Below are 21675 nucleotides of genomic sequence, written 5' to 3'. Positions count from 1 at the left end.
CTCTAACTGCTTCTTCTCTTCCTTCCTTTTTGTCATCCTGCAGTGTTCTGTGCCAAGGTCTTTGTGGCTAGGCTGCGCCAACCTGGTAGAGAGCATGTGCGCACTGAGTTGCCTGCAGAGCATGCCCAGTGTCAGATGTCTCCAGGTGCCTCTCTTCTTTCTTGTTGTAAATGTGTTTTTTACGTATGCCATGAACATTTGTTGAAACTTGCAGTAGTGTGTTTAATCCAATGTTAAGTCTGCTAAATGTTCTGTGTAACCCTCTGCTTTCCTCCAGCCTGGGTGCCTCATGTGGAGGAGTTAGTACCAAGAGGGGCCCTTCTAAGCAAATGGGTCTTCAACTGGGCCCTGTCCTGCTCCTCTTTTCTGCTCCTGCTTACCCCCCATCCCCCACCCTTGAAGTTGTGATTCTCATGTTTAATAGTTGTGCATGTGCCCAAAAAACCCTGACATTTCCATTTGATTACTTTCAACAGTTCTTTGTTGAGTTGGGAGGGTTTCTTAATTCAAATGGTGATTTTTCTATTTTAAAACTTACTCTTTTGGCTTGCTTTCTCTCCCTCCTTCAAAAAAGGAGTGGGGAGGGAATCGCTAATGGTATAAAACCTCAAATTGAAGTTTATAAAGATCACAGCTTTATGCTACCAATAACTCAGTTTGGCCCACCTCCAAAGGCCAGATATGACACCTGTCCTCAGGGTCCACCCAGGTTTCCAGGCCGGGCCGGCAGAGAATTCCACAGATAAAAGTAAAGCTTTCTTGGAGGAGTGGGGAGGGGTTCCTCAGGAAAAAACTGTTAGCGGGAGAGTGCAGCTGGACTGACCTCACTTGTTGGGATGATTCTAAGAGAGCCAAGGCTGAAAACATTGTGGCTTTATTGGGGAAGCTCTGTTTAGAGAAAGCATGTATTTAATTAAGTATGGTTTCAGTAGCAATATTCAGTTTTCATCACTGCATATTCCAACCAGTTTGTTATATCTTTAAAAAGCAATATTAAATTCCTAGCATCCTGTGGAGACTGCCCTGTTTTAGGAAAGCACTGTAAAATCAGGAAATGAGTTAGAGGGATATTATTGATGGCATGGGTGACTTTACTATTCTCAAGGTTATCTTTTCTATTCATGATTACAGTCTTTAAATGGAGCTAGGGAGCCAGGAAAAAGGAAAATTTCCTACGTATGGGGATCATGCATTTTGTTTACTTATTGGCAAACATTCTGAGTAGCATTGGTGTGGTTATTGATTAAAACTGCTTTCTTTAGAAAACTATACTGGAACCTCACTAACACAATTAACTAGAGAGTGAATTCAGTATAAGATCCAGTGTCTTAAGAATCTATATAAAAAGGTGGGTTACAGCTTTTAGGGTGCAGGGATTGGGTGTTTCAGTGAGGCTCCAGTGTAATGTATATTTATCTTTGGAAAAGCAGCTTCCCTGCATGTAATGTAACTTGAACAAAAATGTTCTTGAAATGGCAGACATTACTGCATGTGCTCTTCTTGGTGCTAAATAATGGATATTTGCATTATAGTAATTGTGTACATCTTTGTCTCTATTTTTCTGAAAATGCTTACTTGAATATTACAGTTTCTTTTTAGTGGGTTGACACAGTTTTTTCCAGAAATTTAAGTAGGGGAAGAATTGTAGTTGTTAATAAGGTCTGGAAGTGCAGATTCTTTTTATTGCACTCAGTTAAAAGTAATTGACCAATGGAAGTCATTGTTCAATATATTTTAGTGACAATATTGTGAATTGTCTGGAGGTGGGATGAGTGGGAGGAAGTATGGGTTCCTACCTTGTTGAAAATGGAAACCCAAATGTGTTAAAAGTTCTTCTTTGACTCATCTTTCCCAGTGAAAATCATTTAAGAGAAAAAATGCAAACTTTGCCTTGATTGGACCTTGAAATAAGGTGAAATATTGAATAATATTCACTGAAATGTGAATGGAGCAAATATGGTCTTTAGAGCTGTATAGAGAATTATTTACTTAGGTTTTTATTTTCTTTAGTATATAATTGAGAGTATGCAGCACAGTAAAATGAAATACGTACTCAGCTGATTGGAATTAGCAAATCATTACTCCATTTTGTTCCATTCGTGGATGGAAAGTAAATGTGTATTAATGAATCTAGAAGACTTCTGTCCTCTCTACTCATTGGTTTTGTGTGTTATTTTAACACCAGTGTTCCTCCTCTCTAACTCCAGTCTCCAAACAGTGCTAAAATTCAGTGGCTTAATTAGGGTTTGGGCTTTCAAAGAATACCTATTGCTTATATGCTACATCTTTGGTTTATCACAAAGATGACTCTTGTTTCACGTTGTACACCTCTCAGCAAGCCCTTTTTTTTTTTTTTTATAATTTTATTTATTTATTTTTCCCCCAAAGCCCCAGTAGATAGCTGTATGGCATAGTTGCACGTCCTTCTAGTTGCTGTATGTGGGACGTGGCCTCAGCATGGCCGGAGAAGCAGTGCGTCGGTGTGCGCCTGAGATCCGAACCCGGGCCGCCAGCAGCGGAGCGCACGCACTTAACCGCTAAGCCACGGGCCGGCCCCTCAGCAAGCCCATTTTAAGCACGCCCCAGAAGAGAAGGAACAGCCTACCTGAAGAGCCTCGTTGACTTTGCTTGGGCTCTGGAGTTGCTTGAAAGGGTCTCCCTTAAAATGATCACATTGGATCTATTCACACCTGCAGCTTGAGCCAGTTAGGCTATCTATATGGCTGACTTAGTATACTTTCTGAAAAGCAGGAGTAAAGAAAGTAGTTGCCTTCAGGTGTAATCTAGTCCCTCTAGGTTCTGCCATCTGTGAGAAGGGAAAAGGGATAGCAAAGACTTAAAAAATAAAAATCACTCATTTACCTTAGTAAAACTGTTAAATAAAAGTCACTTACTACCAGATGGACTTGGTGCTTCACATATTTTAGCCTTGTGACAACCCTGTGAAGTAGGTGATATTATTTCCATTTTTCAGATATGGAAACTGACTCTTCAGAGGTGATATGTATGATTGGACCCAGATTAATATTTACATAGCTGTGAAGTGGTGGAACTGGCCTTTGAACCCCAGATTTGCCTGATTCCAAAATTGGTTTTATTTCCTCTGCTCTGGAATGCTACTATTTCTAGAGTTTTCCATCTTAATTTTGTTTATGAAAACTTTACTATTGATATTTGGTGTGTGCCGCCTTTAGTCATTATTTAATTGAAAATAAAAGAAGAAAAACCTGCCCAATATCTGTAGGGGGAAAAGAAGCTTCCTGAATGTCATTTCTGCAAGTTTAATTCCGTGAATATTTACTGAGCAGTTGGTATGTGCCAGCATCTGTACTGATGCTGGGCACAGAAAGATAAACATTACAGACTTGCTCCCTGCTTTGAAGGAGTCCATTGTAGTAAGCAGATTGTGAACGAAAATCCCGACTGAACCACAAGGTCCAAGAGTGTGTGTATGTGTGTGTGTGTTTGTGTGTGTGTAATAAAACTCTGGAGTTAGCCAAATCTATATGTGCTTTAAAAAAAAAATGAACCAGTTTAAATGAGGACTAACTCACATCATTTTTTGTTCTACTTGAACGGGAATATCTGGATGTCTCTGAACCAAGCTGAATTGAATCAATATTTCAGTTGGTTCAGATATCCAGATCCAATTAGTTGATTGTTACATCAGATAATCAAGAGTTCAGACCATGTAGAGTATGTGCTAAGATTCCAAGACTTCTATGGCACAAGAGTAATACCACTGTTAATAATAGTATTTATCATTTATTGTCCACTTTTTTCTATGTGTTGAGCTCTACGCACAATTTGATCCTTTACAGAGAAGGTTGCTGTCATGCCTTTTTCATATATGAAGTTACAGAATTGAATTGACTTGCCTGAGGTTACACATTTATCTAAGTGGCAGAACTAGATCATGAACCTAGGTCTGGATAACTGCAAAGCCAGTGCTTTAGTCACCATGCTGTAGTGACATTAACTTGGCAGCTGCCATTTTTAGGTTGAAACAAATTTTTCTTTATTTTTAATGTTAAAAGTTTAAAGCTAACATACCTGGAATGTAGAGGCTCAGTGCAGTGGACTGACAACTTTTCTTGGGAATGCTGTTTGCAAGCTCTCAGCTGGAGAGAGTGTTAGTGATAAGCTTTTTTCAAGGGTAGGACTGATTACTTGGAATGACAGTGAGGATCATGTGAATCAAGTTTTAGTACCTCCTTCCTAACTCCAGTGCAGGTAGGGCTAGGCAATAATTAATACAACTTATTGACAGCTGCCTATCTTTTTTCTTTTCTTACTTTCAATATGTATAGTGAGCCACAGTGATTTGAGAATGCTACAGTTGGAACTTATCATAGCTACCAACATAGGAGGATATTTTTTAGAGAAGGGAGATAGCTTGGTAGAAAGAATCCTGGCTCTGCAGCAGATAAACTTCACTTCTCGTCTTGTGCCTGCTACTTAATAGCTCTGTGACACTAGGCAAGTTAACTTTACTTTCCTGAACCTCAGTTTTCTCATCCTTAAAAATGGAGGTAGTTTTATCTACCCTACAGTGTTTTGTGACATAGAGGAAGATAACAGCTACCTTTTACTGATTGCCTACTGTTGAGGGGACGAAAACCCATTTCTTTCGTTGCTTGCTCTGGTTGTCTATTTGAGAAGAAGGAATTCCAGTCTTACAGTCTTAGATTCCAGGGCAGGGTAAGGATAAGGTAAAAGACTGCATGTGATATGGCCCCTACTGTCAGTGTTCTCATTTGGTTCAGGGCCTGTCTCCTTAGATCAGACATGGCTGTTCCAACTCACTGCCCTTGTTTCTTTTCTAATGAGCATTGAGGATTTATCATTTCTTGTTGATTATCCTGTTGTATTCTGGAGCCAATAATGTGAAGGCTTGGGTTGCTCAGTGGTAGAGTCTGTAATATTTTATGAACACTAAAAAAGACATTTTTTCTCTTTATAAGAAAATTTACTACAAAATATAGTTACTAAAAAAAAAAAAAACTCTTGATAACCTCACCACCCATCACCACCCAGAGAGAATATTTGTTGCTATTTTAGGATCTGTCTTCTTCCTGCCATTTGGGCAGGGAGGAATCCTTCAAATTGTGCAGGTTCTCTATGTTATTATGGTGGTGATAATGATTATAACAGTGATGTTTTAAATGTCCCGTGGAACCCCCCAGACTTTGACTTTGGAGTCACTAGAGGGATAAAGGAAGGGCTAGCATAGTGCCCCTTCCACTTCTCCCTCCCTCGGAATAGCTCTGGATTTATCTGTTTATACAGCAGGGCTCTTAGAATTTTTCACATAAAATCTTATTACTGTGGAAATTTCCAAACACACAAAAATAGAGAACCATTCAACTCAACATTGAACAGTTTTCAAAATTATGCTATTCTTAGTTCAACTTTCTCTTTCTCCACCTTTGTTTGTTCTGGGGCATTTTAAACCAAATCTAAGATGGCTTAAAAAAGAGAAAAGGACTTTGACAAATCACTGTTTTATGTCAGCATTCAAAAAATTTTAAACAAAGTTCAAAGAATTAAAAATAATATAATTGATACTGAAGGTTATAAAAGACATGCAGTTTCCTTTTACCTCGTCTCACTTCTGCAAGTGTCGCTTATCAGTTTCCCATTATCCTTTTAGACAAAAGCTTAAAAAAAATACAAATAGAACAAAAAATACAAAAACAAAAAAACCCCAAAAATACAAAAAACAAAAAGAATACAAATACAAATACTATACATATTATTTTCCAATTAATAACTTTTTCAATTAATAATGTACTTTGACCATCTTTTCATATCAGTATATAAAACCATATAAAACCCTACTCTTTTTTTTGATAATTTTATTTATTTATTTATTTATTTTCCCCCAAAGCCCCAGTAGATAGTCCTATGTCATAGCTGCACATCCCTCTAGTTGCTGTACGTGGGACGCAGCCTCAGCATGGCCAGAGAAGCGGTGTGTCGGTGCGCGCCCGGGATCCGAACCTGGGCCGCCAGCAGCGGAGCACGCGCACTTAACCGCTAAGCCACGAGGCCGGCCCAACCCTACTCTTTTTTTATAGCTGCAATAGTATTCCATTGTATGGCTTTACCATTTTTTAAAAAAATATAGCCAATTCCCTATCGAAGTAACTTTAGTCTTCAGTTTTCTTGTATCATAGCACTTTACTAATTTTATTGAGTGTGTATCTTCAGGCTTGCATGATTATGTCTGTAGAATAAATTCCTAGAAGTACAATTGCTTAGTCAAAGAATATCAGTGTTTTATTATTAAGTTACCTGTATAACAGAAAAGTTGGATAATCTCACCCTTCCAATCTCCCCTCCTCCAACAGCTGTTAACAGTGTGTTGTCTACCACTGCACATCTGTTTCCTTTGTTCATAGGAGGATATGTACTCCTACAATTACAGGGATTTCCCCGCCTCTCCTTTTTTCATAGGAAAGATGGGCTCACCCTAGAAAAATCACACTGCAGCTTCCTTTACTTGTTTGTTTACTTAACATTATCTTACAGACATGTCCCCAGATTGGTGAAGTCTCACTCTTTCACGGTGGCACTTTTATCATCTGTAGATTGGGGAGTAGATGAGGGAGAGAAGTTCAGTGTTTTTTTTCTTTTTTTGAATTACAACATACATATAGAAAAGTGCAGAAATCTTAAGTGTGTAGCTCAGCGATTTACTGCAAAATGGGCAGTGCTTTATTTTGATAGGTATGGCTAAATTGTCTTCATGGAGGGTAGACCAGTTTATAGTCCAGTCATTGCCGTAAGCTCTGGATATCATTTAAAGATGTTCAAAGTTTACTTTTCAGTATTATTAAAAATAACCAGGGCCGGCCCTGTGGCATAGTGGTTGGATTCGATGTGCTCCGCTTTGGCAGCCTGGGTTCGGATCCTGGGCATGGACCTACACCACTTGTCAGCCGTGCTGTGGCAGTGACCCACATGCAAAATAGAGGAAGATTGGCACAGATGTTAGCTCAGGATGAGTCTTCCTCAAGCAAAAAAGAGCAAGATTGGCAACAGATGTTAGCTCAGGGTGAATCTTCCTCAGAAAAAAAAATAACAACCTACAATTTTTCAAAATTAAACCAATAATAAAAAGTGACAAATAGTAACATGATGAATTAAGACTTTCTACCATCATGTTAAATCACTGCATAATATTCCATTTAATAGATATATTACTGATTTTAAGAAACCTTCCCTTCTGTATCAAGACTGCTTCCAATTTTTTAGACATTTTAAGCCATGCTGAGTAGAACGTTATTGTAGCTAAGTCTTTGTATGCTTCTGTGATTATTTCCTTAGGTAAAAGAATGTGCACGTTAGACACTAAAGTACAATTGCTAAATTGTACTTTTGAGAGGCTGGGTCAAATTGTACTTCTAAAAGCAGTGGATGAGAGATTCCCTTTTCATTTGCTCCAGATGCTATTGGATATTTTAATTTTGTATTTCTTTGCCATTTTGATGGATGAAAATGTAAAAATAACATGTTGTCATTGTACATTTATTTGCTTGCTAGTGAGATGGAATATATATATATATTTATTGGCCATTTCTATTTCTTGTTTTATGAGTTATCTCTTCATGCCTTTTCATCATTTTTCTATTGATGGCTTTATGTATTTTTTAAATCTGATTTGTAGAAACTCTTTTTATGTATGAAATACAGTAACTGTCATTTATTGCAGATATTTTCCCCGGTTTGACATTTGCCTTTCAGTTTTGTTTACAATACTTTTTGCCTTGAAGAAAGTTTTGAAAGAAATTTTTACTTTTCGTGTAGTCATACTTATTCCTTTTCTTTTCTTTCTTTCTTTTTTTATTTTGGTGAGGAAGATTAGCCCTGAGCTAACGTCTGTTGCCAATCCTCCTCTTTTTGCTGAGGAACATTCGTCCTGGGCTAACATCCGTGGCCATCTTCCTCTACTTTATATGTGGGACGCCTGCCACAGCATGGCTTGATAAGTGGTGCATAGGTCCATGCCCAGGATCCAAATACACGAACGCCGGGCTCCCAAAGTGGAGCATGCGAAATTAACCACTACGCCATCAGGCTGGCCCCACTTATTCCTTTTTTTAATCATTCCTCTAGTGGTTTATGGCTTTCTGTTTTGCATTTAAATCTTTCAGTTTCTCTATAATTTATTTTGGTATATGCTCTGAATTAGGGATCCACATTCCTTCTAAATGGCCAGTCTGTTTTCTATACACTATTTACTGATCTAGCTTTTTTCCCCCATTGATTTGAAATCATATGCTCATGTTTCACTTCTTGTCTCCAATGATGCCCCCTCACAGAAGCATCTTTCAAACTTTCACAGTTCTTTATTTCCCTAGTATCATCATCAGTCGTAAACTTCTGTAAGCTCGTGGTCTGTGTGCTATATCATGCTGTCTTTTACATATAATGCTAGTTTCAGAGTGTCTTGTTAATGATGATAGGCTTTGAAAGTTCAGTGCCAAATAGAAAGATTCATTTTAACATTTTTCTAAAAGTGATTTTTCCTCTGTTCTTACTATGAATTGAAAATTTTTTAAAAAATCATTTCTATGTCATATTTTCTGAAAACAGTGAGGGTGACTTGGTGATCTAAGAAGTTGAAGCAACAAAAGAACAGCAAGTAAATTCATATTTTGGAGAAAGTTCTAATGATAGCACGATGCCTGGCATATGGTACTAGCACTCAAGAAATCACATACATTTCGTATGGAAGAGAGCCTCTGCTATGGGAAAATTAAAACTACATCTTGTTTTATTAACAGTTTTAATTTATGGTTTCTAAAACAGTGTGCATGATGGATAGGTTTAACAGTATAATTTGAGGATAGAGAAGAGGGTAAATGGGATTCAGACTACATTAAAAAAATGTCTTTTTACTTTTTGAACAAAAATGATGTGATATACCTTATACTAGTGACGTTTATTATGTTGCTTGTAAAAATGTTGGTCTTATATATTTCTATTGATGTACATTCACTGTTCTGTTTATGAAAGTAACACTTTTCATTGCAAAAATTTTAGACAGTAGAGAAGTATAAAGAGGAAAGTAACCATTCAGCCATCATCTCACTTCATTTAATGTCCATTCTTTGTTTTTTTTCTTGACCTTTTTTTTTGTATGTGTATGTATATGTATTTTTTGTTTATGTATAGGCTCATACTCTATATACCAAATTATATCCCAATTTTTACCAATATGATTCATATTAGTAAACTTAGGTCTACATTTTTAATAACTGTATAGAGTTTCATTGTCTAGGTATACAATCATTTGATTAGTCTCTTATTGATGGACATTAAGGTCATTAAGTTTTAGTGTCTATTTATGATTAATTCCTTAGGTTATATTATTCATTGGAAAAATTCTGAGTCAAAGAATATGACCTTTCTTAAGGCTTTTACACTATGATCAAATTTCAACCAAAAAGATTATTCTAATTTACATTATTATTAGCAATATATGATTATAATAGAAATAAATGCCCAATGTAGAAAACTGGAAAACATAGGAATGCACAAAGAATATATTAAAAATCACCCTTTGTTTACTCATTTCTTTTTTCTTCAAGCAACAAATATTTATGATGCTTCTGCTATGTGCCAGGGATTATTGTAGGGACTGGGAATACAGCAGTGCACAAAATAGACAAAAAGCCACTCTGTCTTGGAACTTAAATTTTAGTGGGGAAAGAAATAAAATGAGTAAAACATAATATGTTAGATAGTAATGAGTTCTGTGGAGAAAAGGGGGGATAGGATATTCCAGGGTTTGGGGCTTTTGTTTTGCAGGAGATGGAAAGTCGTTAGAGAATTTTGACCAGAAGGGTAATTTTTCTGACTAATGTGTTAACAGGATCTCTGGGTGCTGTGTAGATAATAGAGTGAAGAGAGGAAGCAGGGAGACCAAGTCGAAGGTTGGCCAGTGTCTTAGTCAGGGTTCTCCAGAGAAACAGAACCGATAGTAGATAGATATATATTTTAGAGAATTGGCTCACGTGATTGTGGGGACTGGCAAATTTGAAATTTGTGGGGCAGGCCAGCAGGCTGGAAACTCAGGCGGGGTTTCTCTGTTGCAGTCTTGAGGCAGAATCTTTGCTCTTAAAGCCTTCAGTTTACTGAATGAGGCCCACCTACATTTTGCAGGGTAATATACTGTACTCAGAGTCTACTGATTATAAATGTTAATCCCATCTACAAATACCTTCACAGCACCATTTAGACTGGTGTTTGACCAAACAGCTGGCCACCATAGCATGGCCAAGTTGATACATAAAATTAACCATCACAACTGGTGATTGAGAAGAAGCCAAACTTTGGTGTTAGGGGTACAAAATGGAAACAGCGGCAGTTCATGATCAAATGAAGAAAGAAAAGGTGAGTGTGCCGTTAGTAAAGATGATATCAATCGTGTCAAGCCAGTATCATTTATATCACCAATATCTAACAAGCATTTAGTCAGAGGTGGTTTGGACTTTGGAGTCCCTGGTGTGGGTCGGAGGATAAAAATATGATATGTGTCTACTTGAATAATGCAATGCTTGCAATAGTGATTCTTCATGAAGAATCATTCCAGTATACAGCACTCATTTTGTGGAAGAGCCGTAAGCCTGTAGGGAACTCATGGGTAATGAACACTTACGCCAGACATATTACTGAGCTCTTTCCCATACATTATCTTTTCTAGTCCTCTGAACAACTTTATAAACTAGGTGCTATTATGTCTGTTTTATAATTAGGAAATTGTGGCAGAGTGAGAGAGAGAGAGAGAAAAAGAGAGAGCTTGTGACTTGCCTAAGGGCACATACCTACTAAGTGGCAAAGCCAGGATTTAAACCTAGGCTCTCTAGTTACAGTGTACCTTACTGCCTCTTTAAGTAGAAACTATCTTCATACAGATGATTATCTGTGTTTTAAGTTGTAAATAGACTTTTGTAAATCTTAGGACAATTACGCAGTAGGAGTGCTATTTGTGTTATTATACCAGTAGTTTACACGATCAGATATCTCTTCTTTAGAGGCCTTCTCTGACCACCCAATCTAAAATAGCTTCCTGCTTGTCACTCTATTCCTTTACTCTCCTTTATTTTTTCTTCATAGCACTTAGCACTGTCTGAAATTATATTCCATGTTTGTTTTTTCCCTCCTGTCTATTGTCTTTCTCCTCATCAGAATCCAAGTTCCACGAGAAAAAAGTTCATGTCTTAGTGTTCACTTGCATGGTAAACCCACCTGTTTCTAGAATAGTTCCTGAACAGGCATAATACACTGGAGTGTGAAGGAATGGCTATCTTTAAGCCTTGTTAGGATTATACGGTGTAGTAGTAGTTTGCTGCCATAGCCAGAACTACGTTGGACTTAGTTCTCTGAGTTCTTTGAATCCAGATATTGGAATCCAGGATTGTAAATTGAAAGATTACCTTGAGTAAAAATTGATCTTGCTTTGAAGACTAGCTTACTGTATTTTTGTTTTGCTTAAAAAAATACTCTTTTCTGATTATAAAAGTAATAGATGCATATTATAGAATGCTGGGATAAAAGTGGAAAGAAAAATGAGAAATAATCCTCAGTTTAGGGAGTGCCATTCTTAATATTTTGGCATATTTTGTTTTATTTTTTAATCTATGCATATATTTTACATAGTTGAGAGTATTTTATATATATAATTTTACATGCTTTATTTTACTTTATATGCTTTGTACATTCATTCAGGATGATTATGTTAATGTTTACCTGTTATTAAAAATTTCTCATAACATAATTTGAAATTACCATGTAATGTATTTCATGAACATCCCATAATTTGTCATTTTTATGGGTGCTTAGAATCTTCATTTCTGATTATTAAAAAACTAATCACTTATCTTTGTGCATAAATCTTTGCTTTCATTTTGAATTACTTAGGATATATTTCTAGGAGATACAATGTATATATTTTGTCAAACTGTTTTCCAGAGGGTTTGCATCTCATTGTACCCTCACTAGGACTGAAAATTGGTATTTTGAAAAAGCCTGTTCTGTGTGATTCAGTAGTAAACTCTAAATTCACAAGCCTCTTTACAAATGGCATCTCTCCTCTCTGAGCAATCTGAGTATATGTTGAGTCAGCTAAGACATGGCCTACTAAAAGAAGATCTAATACTACTGGATATGCTTGGCCAAGAAAAAGAACTCCAGAGACATTTTCAAACACGTAACAACAGTGCCAGCCTATGCCTTCCTATTGAATTGCCTGGGTGCTATGACTAGAGTTCAAAAATTGAGATCATTCCGTTAGAATGAGGTTATTCAGAAAATACTTAAGAAAGCATAGAATCACTCATGCATTTTGTACATGTTTACTGACTACCTGTTCTGTGCCATACACTATGCTATGGCCTGGTAACACAAAGATTGCATATAAAGACTGTTTGCCCTAGTATAAGGAAGGTTCTTTCTACCCCCTTCTCCCTTTAGAAAACCAGGAGTCACTTACAGGAGTCCTTGTAAAATCTCTTCTATTATAGGATGCTTCCTAGTTATTTAATTTGGAATAAAGGGCAAATGTTAAATCCTTCATCTTTAAGACAAGAAAGAAAAATTAAGGATTAGAATAATGGTAGTCAGAAGAAACTCTCACCTAATTAATTTCAAAGGAAAAGACTTTGCCAAAAGAAACATTGCCCAAGGGAGATCTGGTAGAGTTCACAGGAAAGGGATGAATGGATGAACCTGTAATTGTTGACTAGTAGCGATAGCTTGGGGAAGTCATATGAACCTGTAGTGTCCTCAGTCAGTACTAGTTTGAGATGTTTACTCAGATCATCTGACAGTGGTGGTGAAAAGGGGCACAAAAGATTTCAGCATATTTTTTTCCTAGGGAAATGATCCCACAATGTGAAGTGTTGGGTATTAATTAATGCAAACCAGCCACTGAAAGATTGCTTTCTATTTTGAGACAGTCTTAAGCTTAGTTGTAAATATAATACAAAGAACTTTTTGTTTCCCAGACTATTTGAAAGTAAAGCTAACTGAATGCTTCATCATGCTCTAATGTTTTCGTGTATATTTCTTGCAAAGGAGGATGTTCTACGTAATCATAATATGAGTCTAATCAGTACATTAACACTGATACATTACTGTCATCCAGTCCTCAGTCTCTATTTAAGTTTCATCAAAGGTCCAATAATGTCCTTATAGCAAAGATATCCAGTTCAGAATGGTATGCTGCCTTTAGCTATCATATTTCTTTAGTTTCATTCAGTCTGGAACAGTTTCTCAGTCTTTGCTGGACTTCTGTGACCTTGACACTTTTGAAGATTACAGATCACTGATTTTGTAGTATGTCTGTCAGTTTGGGTTTGTCTCTTTCCTTATGATTAGATTCAGGTCATACATGTTTGAAAGGAATATCACAAAAGTGGTGCTGTGATCTTCTCATTGCATCCTGTCAGGTGGTACATGATTTTGATTTGTCTCGTTACTAATGGTGATCACCTTGATTACCTTTGTAAGGTGGTGTGTAGCAGCTTTCTTCACTGTAAAGTTATCTTTTTTCCCTTTGTAATTAAGTATTTTGTGGAGAGGCACTTTGGAACTGTATAAATGTCCTCTTTTCATTAGAATTTCAATTCATTTATTATATTAGTATAGACATGGATTCCTGTTTTAGTCAGTGGGTTATAATTGATTGTTGTTACTATTATTAATTTTGACGGTCAGATTGTTCAAAGTTTGGCCAGTGGGTGCCCTTTCATGCTGGCTCCTGTGTCCTTTTGATCTGTCCTTGTAGTTCTTTAAGCACTTCTTTACTTTGTGCTGCACTAAAAATATTCCAGGCTCATCTCGTATTTTCCCACACTCAGCTCTGGAATCCGTCAGTTCTCCAAGTGAAGAATGGTATTTAGATCTGGGTGGTAGGTATGCTTAGTGTTACTGGGATGTCATTGCTTCTAGGCCCTCTCAGCCAACAGTGTTAGGTAATATATGTATAATTTCATCTCTCTATGTGGAAAAAAACTGTTTCCTTTTCTGTGTATTAAAAACCTGATTCACAATGATATTTCCAATTAAATCTCACAGATTTCATTCTAGCCTTCTATGAGTTAACTCTTTGCATATTTATAACTTCCTTCTCTAACAGTAAGAAACCTGGCTCCTATTTTGCACATGTCTATTCACTTGCTCAGTTCTAAGATGAACATTAAGTAGTTTTAGAATTGCTCACCTGTATCACTGAAAAATAAATGTACTAACCGTACTGAATATTTCTTATAATTTTATTTATTTATTTATTTTTCCCTCAAAGCCCCAGTAGATAGTTGTATGTCGTAGTTGCACATCCTTCTAGTTGCTGTATGTGGGACGCGGCCTCAGCATGGCTGGAGAAGCAGTGCGTCGGTGCGCGCCCGGGATGCGAACCCGGGCCGCCAGCAGCGGAGCGCACGCACTTAACCACTAAGCCGTGGGGCCGGCCCTGAATATTTCTTTACAATTAAAAAAAATCTTTTGTCTGTGGCTATGTAGTCTAACTACTGAGTTCAAGAGTCATTTAGGTTAGTTTTTCCCCCACTGTTAAGTATGATTATGTTATTCATTTGAAATATATTTAGGTTAATTTGTTTCTGCAGATAATCCATCTCTCCCAATCCTTGTTGATTTTATTTTTTATTTGAGTATATAAAGCATTTAATGTACTTCTAAGAGTCAAAACAACACAAAAAGGTATAGTCATCCTCTCTGTCCTGTTCCCCTTCTCCCATTTCTTTCCATTATGTTTCCACTGGGTAACCAATTTCATTAGTTTCTGATTTATCCTTCCTCTGTTTCTTTGTACACTAATGAACAGGTACACATATGCATATTTTCTTATTTTCACTTATTTCTTACATAGAAGGTAGTATATAGATAGTCTTTTGTACTTTGCTTTTTTCACCTAAAAATGTACCCTGAAAATTACTCTATATCGGTCCATAAAACCTTCTTATTCTTGCATATGGCTGCATAGTACTCTGTTGTGTTGATATGCCAGCATCTAGTGTATGAGCACATAGGTTGTTTCCAGTTTTTTTGAAACAACAAACAATGCTCCAGTGAATAACCTTGTGCATATGTATTTTCATATTATTATTTAATGATAGTGTATCTTCAGGAAAAATTCCTAGAAGTGGGGTTGCTGGATCAAAGATTAAATACAGGGTCAAAGGTAATGCTGGAACAAAGCGTAAATATTGCCAAATTCTCCTCCAAAAGGGTTGTACACACTTGCCTTCCCACCAGAAATATCTGAAAGTGCTTGTTTCCTCACTGTTTCACTAACAGAATGTGTTGTCCTACTTCTGCATATTTACCAGTTTTAGCTGAGAAATGTGTAGCTTTAATTTACATCTCTTTAATTATGAGTAAGTCTGAACATCTTTTCTTATTTAAGGGTCATTTTTATAAATCTTTATAAAAGTCTGTTCACGTCTTTTCCCCATTTTCCTATTGGAATTTTGTTAATTTTTACCCCGCCCAAAAGAAATTTTTAGGCATATAAGTCATTTTATCTGTGACATATGTTGCAAATATATTTTTCCAGTTTCTCATTTTCCTTTTGACTTTGTTTATGGTGTTTTTTAAAAATTTTGCTATGCAAAAGTTTAAAATTTTTGTCTAGCTAAATTTTCCTATCTTTTCTTTTATTGCATCTGGATTTTGACCCATAGTTAAATAATCTTTCCCTACACCCAGGTTTTAAAGAAATTCGCACACGTCTTTTTCTAGTACTTATGGGTTCACTCTTTAAATTTCTGATCTATTGGGAGTCTTCATGTATATTTTGTTAAGTTTTGATAAAATTTTATCTTTTTCCAAATGGCTAGCCCATTGTCCCAGCACTTCTTATTAAAATGTTCCCTAGTGATCTGACGTGCCACTTTTATCATGTACTAAATTTCCATATGTACTTGGGTCTGTTTCTGAGCTTTCTCTTCTGTTGGACCAGCATTTGGCCAACTATGGCCCACTGGCCAAACCCAGACCTGTTTTTGTAAATAACGTTGTATTGGAGCACAGCCACAGTCATTCATTTACATATCGTGTGTGGCTACTTTTGTGCTACAATAGAGGAGTTAAGTAGTTGTGACAGAATCTGTGAGGATTGCAAAGCTTAAAATATTTTCCCTCTGACCTTTTACAGAAAAAGCTTGCTGACCCTACACTGAAGTGATTGTGTATTCATATGCCATGAAAGTACCTCATTTTAAATTAGAGTGGCTTATAGTGTATTGTAATATCTGGTAGGGCTCATCTCCCCTTGTAGGTTTTTTTCCCCATGTTTTTTTGGAGTATTCTTACAAGTTTGTTTTTCCTTATGAACTTGAGTATCAACTTGTCTATTCCATAAGAAGCTTTTTGTGTGATTGTTGAATTTGTGTTAAACTTATAAATTAGAGTAAATTGTCATCTTTATAATGTTGAGTTGTCTTATCCAAGAACAAGTTATGAAGAAAAGAATAGAGAAACTTGTCAAAGAACTAATCCACAAAAATGCATCAGATCAACGTGGTTTCACAGGGAAATTCTGCCAAGTCTTCAAAGGACATATAGGCCAAAAGCTTCATAAATTGTTCCATAGCATTGATTTTTTGAAGGAAAACTTGCTAATTCTTTTTATGGGGATTATTTCTAGTTTTATTACCTTCGATCAAAGACTATTATTATCTGATTTTTCTCCTTTATGGAACTTATTATTTCTTTGTGATCTAATGTATGATCAGCTTTTGTAAATTTTTTCACGTGTGCTTTAAAAGCAGGTTTAGTCTCTATTAACAGGGTATAAAGTTTGATGTCTCTAAGATCTGCGTACCTTCTTCATTATGTTTATTCTTCTGAACTCTATTTTTTGTCTTGATCTGTCTTGTGGGAGTAGTATGTTAGTGTATTTTTAATCCATGTCTCTTTGTATATCTTTTAGTTTCTTGCTTTTCATGATGTGTTTTGTTTGCTCTTTATTTTTGAAATTTCTTTTTAAAATTAGGAAGGTTTGTATTTTTGTTCTATTGATTACCCTTTAGTTATAATTTTTAAATGCTTCTAGTTCTTGGTTTCTTATTTAATGTTTGATTGACAAGTTTATCTGTCTTGAATGGTATTGTTTAAATCTCACCTGTTGCCTGTACAACAATTAGAGTTTGTTCCTCTTTCCTTTTCCTGATCTCTTCTCCTTCCAATTTTTAAGTTGCATTATTTCTACTTTGTCAGAATGTATAACATATTCTTCTGCCCTCATCTTCGTCTTTGTTTTATTCTTAGATCCATAATTAATTATTTTAAATGTTTATCATTAATCCTTTTGCTCAAGTTTTCTGTCATCTCTTGGTTACTCAAGAAGGGCTCATAGATACAGAATTCCCTGACCTGTTATTCGTTTAAAACTATTTTCGTATTGTTTTTGGATATAAAATCTTTTCTTGACACTCTTTTTCCTACAGTTTTTGGAAGATGCTGCTCCACTGAATTCTTACTTGGTATGTTGTTTTTAATGTTTCTGATGCCAGTCTAATTAATGCCCTTTTTCTTATAAGTTTTTTTTTAATTAAAAAAATTATTTTGGGCTGGAGACTGTGAGAAATCTTTCCCTTATCTTTGAAGTCTAATAATTTTCCTAGAATATCTCTGGGAATTTAATGCTGTGGGCCAATTTTCCCTAGTACCTGGAGAGCCTTTTGACATACAGTTCAAGTTTTTCTTTTATTTCTGGAGAGTTTTCTTGAATTACAGTTTTTTTTAAAAAAAGAATAACAGCTTTGTTGAGATATAATTCACATATCGTACAATTTACCCATTTAAATTTTAGTATATTCACAGAGTTGTGCAACCATTACCACAATCAATTTAGAACACTTTCATCACCCCCAAATGAAACCCTTTTAGCTGTCACTCCCCATTTCCCCTTACTCACTCAGCCCTAGGCAACCATTTAGATTATGGTTTTAAATGTTATTTCTGTTTCATTATTTTGTGTGTGTTTTTCTTTAGACGCTCCAATTATACATAGGTTGAATCTTCTTTGTCTTCTATTTCAACTACTTTTCTCTGTCCCATTTCACTTTCTTTGTCTCATTTTCATTCTCTTGGGTTATTTTCCTGCTTTTCTTCAATGCCTCTTATTATATTTTTCATTTGAATTTATCATTTTGGGGTGCATTGTAGTTTACTTTCATGTCTGTTATAATCTTGTTTTTATTTCTTTTCTGAGTTAAATCTTTCATTTTTTTCTGCTTTTAGTACATTTCTGTTGTTATTCCATTAATGTGGTATATTACATTGATTTTTTGAATGTTCAACCAATCTCTAATTCTCAGAAAGTCCCAATTGATTATGATATATTATCCTTTTTATATAACTTCAGATTTGATTTGTTAATATTTTATTGTGGATTTTTGCATCTTTGTACTTGAAGGTAATTGGTCAATACTTGTCTTTTTTGATAATGTCTTTTCTGAGGTTTTAGCATTAAGATTTTCCTAATAAAATGAATTACCCTCTCTATTTTTAAAAAGTTTGGGAAGATTGCTGTCATTTCTTCCCTAATGTTACCAAGAAGCCATTTGGGCCGTGAGTTTGCTTTGTAGGGAAGTTTTATTTTGTGTAGCACTTAAATATTTTTAAAAGTTAACTTCTTTGATGTATACTTTATTATGTTAATCAAATTTACCAATTTTAAGTTTACAGTTCATTTAGGTTTGACAAATGAATATAGTATAATACCCACAATAATCATATTGGTCTGTTTTTTTCTTGTTATGTCTTTGATGGATTTTGATATCAAGGTAATGGAAGAGTTTGTATATAATTGATATTACTTCTTCCTTAAATACTAAATAAAATTTACCAGTGAAGCAATTTCTTTAATAGATATAGGGCCGTTGAGGTTATCCATTTCTTCTTGTATGAGTGTTGATATTCTTGTATCTTTTAAGGAATTTGTCCCTTTCACCTGACTTGTGGAATATATTGATATAAATTTATAATATTCCTTTATTTTCCTGTAATGTGTTGAGGATCTGTATTCAAGTTCCTGCTTTTATTCCTGAGATTGGAAATTTATTTCTTCTCTGATTTTTTCCTTATCAGTCTGGCTAGAGGTTTGTCAGTTTTATTGATTGTTTCACAGACACGGCTTTTGGTTTCATTGATTTTTCAGTATTGTTTTTGTGTTTTCTATTGTATTAATTTTGGATCTCATCTTTATTATTTTTTTCATTCTGCTTATTATGGGTTTAATTTGCTAATTTTCTAGTTTTTTAAGGTGGAAGCTTAGATTATTGCTTCGAAGATCGTGTTCTTTTCTAATATACATGCCTTTAATGCTGTAAATTTCTCTCTAAGCACCACTTTAGTTATATTCCATGGTGATATGCTGAATTTTCATTTTCATTCAGTTTACAATATTTTCTAATTTTCCTTATGATTTCTTTTTTGACCAGTGTGTTGTTTAGTGATTCATTGCTTAATTTCCAAACATTTGGGGATTTTTATATTAGATTAATTTTAGATTAATTCTTTGCCATGCAGAACATACTTTGTATGATTTCAGCCTTTTCAAGTTTATTGAAACCTATTTTATGGCCCAGAATAACATTTATCTTGGTGACTGGTGTGTGCTTGGAAAGAATGTTCTATAAATGTCAATTATGTTAAGTTGGCTGGTAGTGTTATTCACGTCCTCCATATCTTTACTCCTTTCGATCTCCTTGTTTTACGCATAACTAAGAGAAGAGTGTTGAAGTGTCCAAATATAAATTTGGATTTGTCTGTTTCTCCTTTGAGTTTTGTCATTGTTTTTTTCCCTACATGTATTTTGAAGCTCTGTTAGCCTAGAGCATATACATTTGGGATTTTATATCCTTTTGATAAATTGATCCTTTTATCATTATGAAATATCTCACTTTATCCCTGGTAACATTCTTTGTTCTGAAATCTAATTTGTCCAATATTAATGTAGCCACTCTAGATTTCCTCTGATTAGTCATTGCATGGTATGTATTTTTTCCATCCTTTTACTTTTAATCAGTGTGCCTTTGTTTTAATATGGGTTTCTTGTGGGTAGCGTATAGTTATCCAGTTTCACAATCTCTGCCTTTTAATTGAAGTATTTTGACCACTTACATTTAATTAATTAGTAATATGTTTCGTTTTACATCTACCATCTTGTTATTTGTTTTCTGTTTGTCCCATCTGCTCCTAGTCCACATTTTACTCTTTTTCTGCTTTCTTGTGGATTAATTCAGTTTTTAAGTGATTCCATTTTCATCTTTACTCTTGGCTTATCAGTTAAACTTATTTGCTTAATTTTTTTTCTCATGGTTGTTGTAAGGTTTACAATTTGTGCCTCTAACTTGTCACAGCCTGTCTTAAAATAAGATATTGCTTCATATGTCTGGGAACAAAGACAGTATACTTCCACTTCCCTCCTCCCGTCCTCGGTGGTCTTGTTGTCTTACATTTTATTTCTACAAAGGCTGTAAGCTCCATGATATATTGTTGTTATTTTTGCTTTAACTAGTTAATCATATGTATGTGTGTATGTATATATAACTTCAGAAACTGTTTATGATTTTTTTAAAAAGTTTTAGTTGTGATAAAATATACATAGCATAAAATTTACCGTTATAACTATTTTTAAGTGTACAGTTCAGTAACGTTAAGTATATTCACATTGTTGTGCAACCAATCTCTAGAATTTTTTCATATCCGTTAAACAACAACTCCTTATTCTCCCGGAGGGAGCAGGAACAACCATTCTACTTGCTGTTTCTGTGACTTTGACTACTCTAGATACCCTGTATAAGTGGAATCATATAGTATTTGTCTTTTTGTGACTGACCTTTTTCACTTAGTGTAATGTCCTAAAGGTTCAACCTTGTTTTAGCTTGTGTAAGAATTTGTTTCCTTTTTAAGGCTGATTAATATTCCATTGCATGTTTATACCATATTTTGTTTAGCAGTTCATCCTTCAGTGGACATTTGGATTGCTTCCACTTTTTGGCTGTTGTGAATACTGCTGCTATATGAACATGGTACAAATACCTCTTTGAGACGGTTCTTTTAATTATTTTGGATATATACCTAGAAGTGGTCTTGCTGGATCATGTGGTAATTCTATTTTTAATTTTTTTGAGGAACTGCCATACAGTTTTTCATAGCAGCTGCACCATTTTACATTCCCACCAGCAATATACAAGGGTTCCAATTTCTCCACATCCTTACCAACACCTGGCATTTTCTGGTGTTTTGATAGTAATCCTCCTGATGGATGTGAGGTGATATCTCCTAGTGGTTTTGATTTGCATTTCCTTAATGATTAGTGATGTTGAGCATCTTTTCATAAGCTTTTTGGCCATTAGTTTAGCTTCTTGGAGAAGTGTCTATTCAAATCCTTTGCCCATTTTGAATCAGGTTGTTTTGTTTTTTTGTTGAGTTTTAGGAGTTCTTTATCTACGGTGGCTCTTCATCCGTTATCAGATATATGTTTTGCAAATATTTTCTCCCATTTCATAGGTTGCTTTTTTGCTCTTTTGGTTGTATTCTTTGATGCTCAGAAGTTTTTCATTTTTTGATGTAGTCTAATTTATCTGTTTTTCTTTTGTTGCCTTATGCTATTGGTATTATGTCCAAGAATTC

General features: G+C 35.2%; 1 protein-coding gene across 11 annotated transcripts in view; it reads left to right on the top strand.

Annotated features, from left to right (window-relative positions):
- Positions 1-21675, top strand: part of FBXW11 (F-box and WD repeat domain containing 11) — a 124195-nt gene that overhangs the window by 43301 nt on the left and 59219 nt on the right. For 4 of the 11 annotated variants that reach the window (XM_058545905.1, XM_058545889.1, XM_058545896.1 and 1 more), the window contains one exon: positions 44-145. The exons of the other annotated variants lie outside the window; for them this stretch is intronic. In XM_058545905.1, the coding sequence (XP_058401888.1) occupies positions 44-145 (102 nt within the window). The remainder of the gene's footprint in view (positions 1-43; positions 146-21675) is intronic. 11 annotated transcript variants of the gene reach the window in all.

This window comes from Diceros bicornis, chromosome 1 (genome assembly GCF_020826845.1).
Source record: "Diceros bicornis minor isolate mBicDic1 chromosome 1, mDicBic1.mat.cur, whole genome shotgun sequence".
Lineage (NCBI taxonomy): Eukaryota > Metazoa > Chordata > Mammalia > Perissodactyla > Rhinocerotidae > Diceros > Diceros bicornis.
Note: the sequence above shows the minus strand (reverse complement) of the source record. Positions and strands in the feature narration are given on the sequence as shown.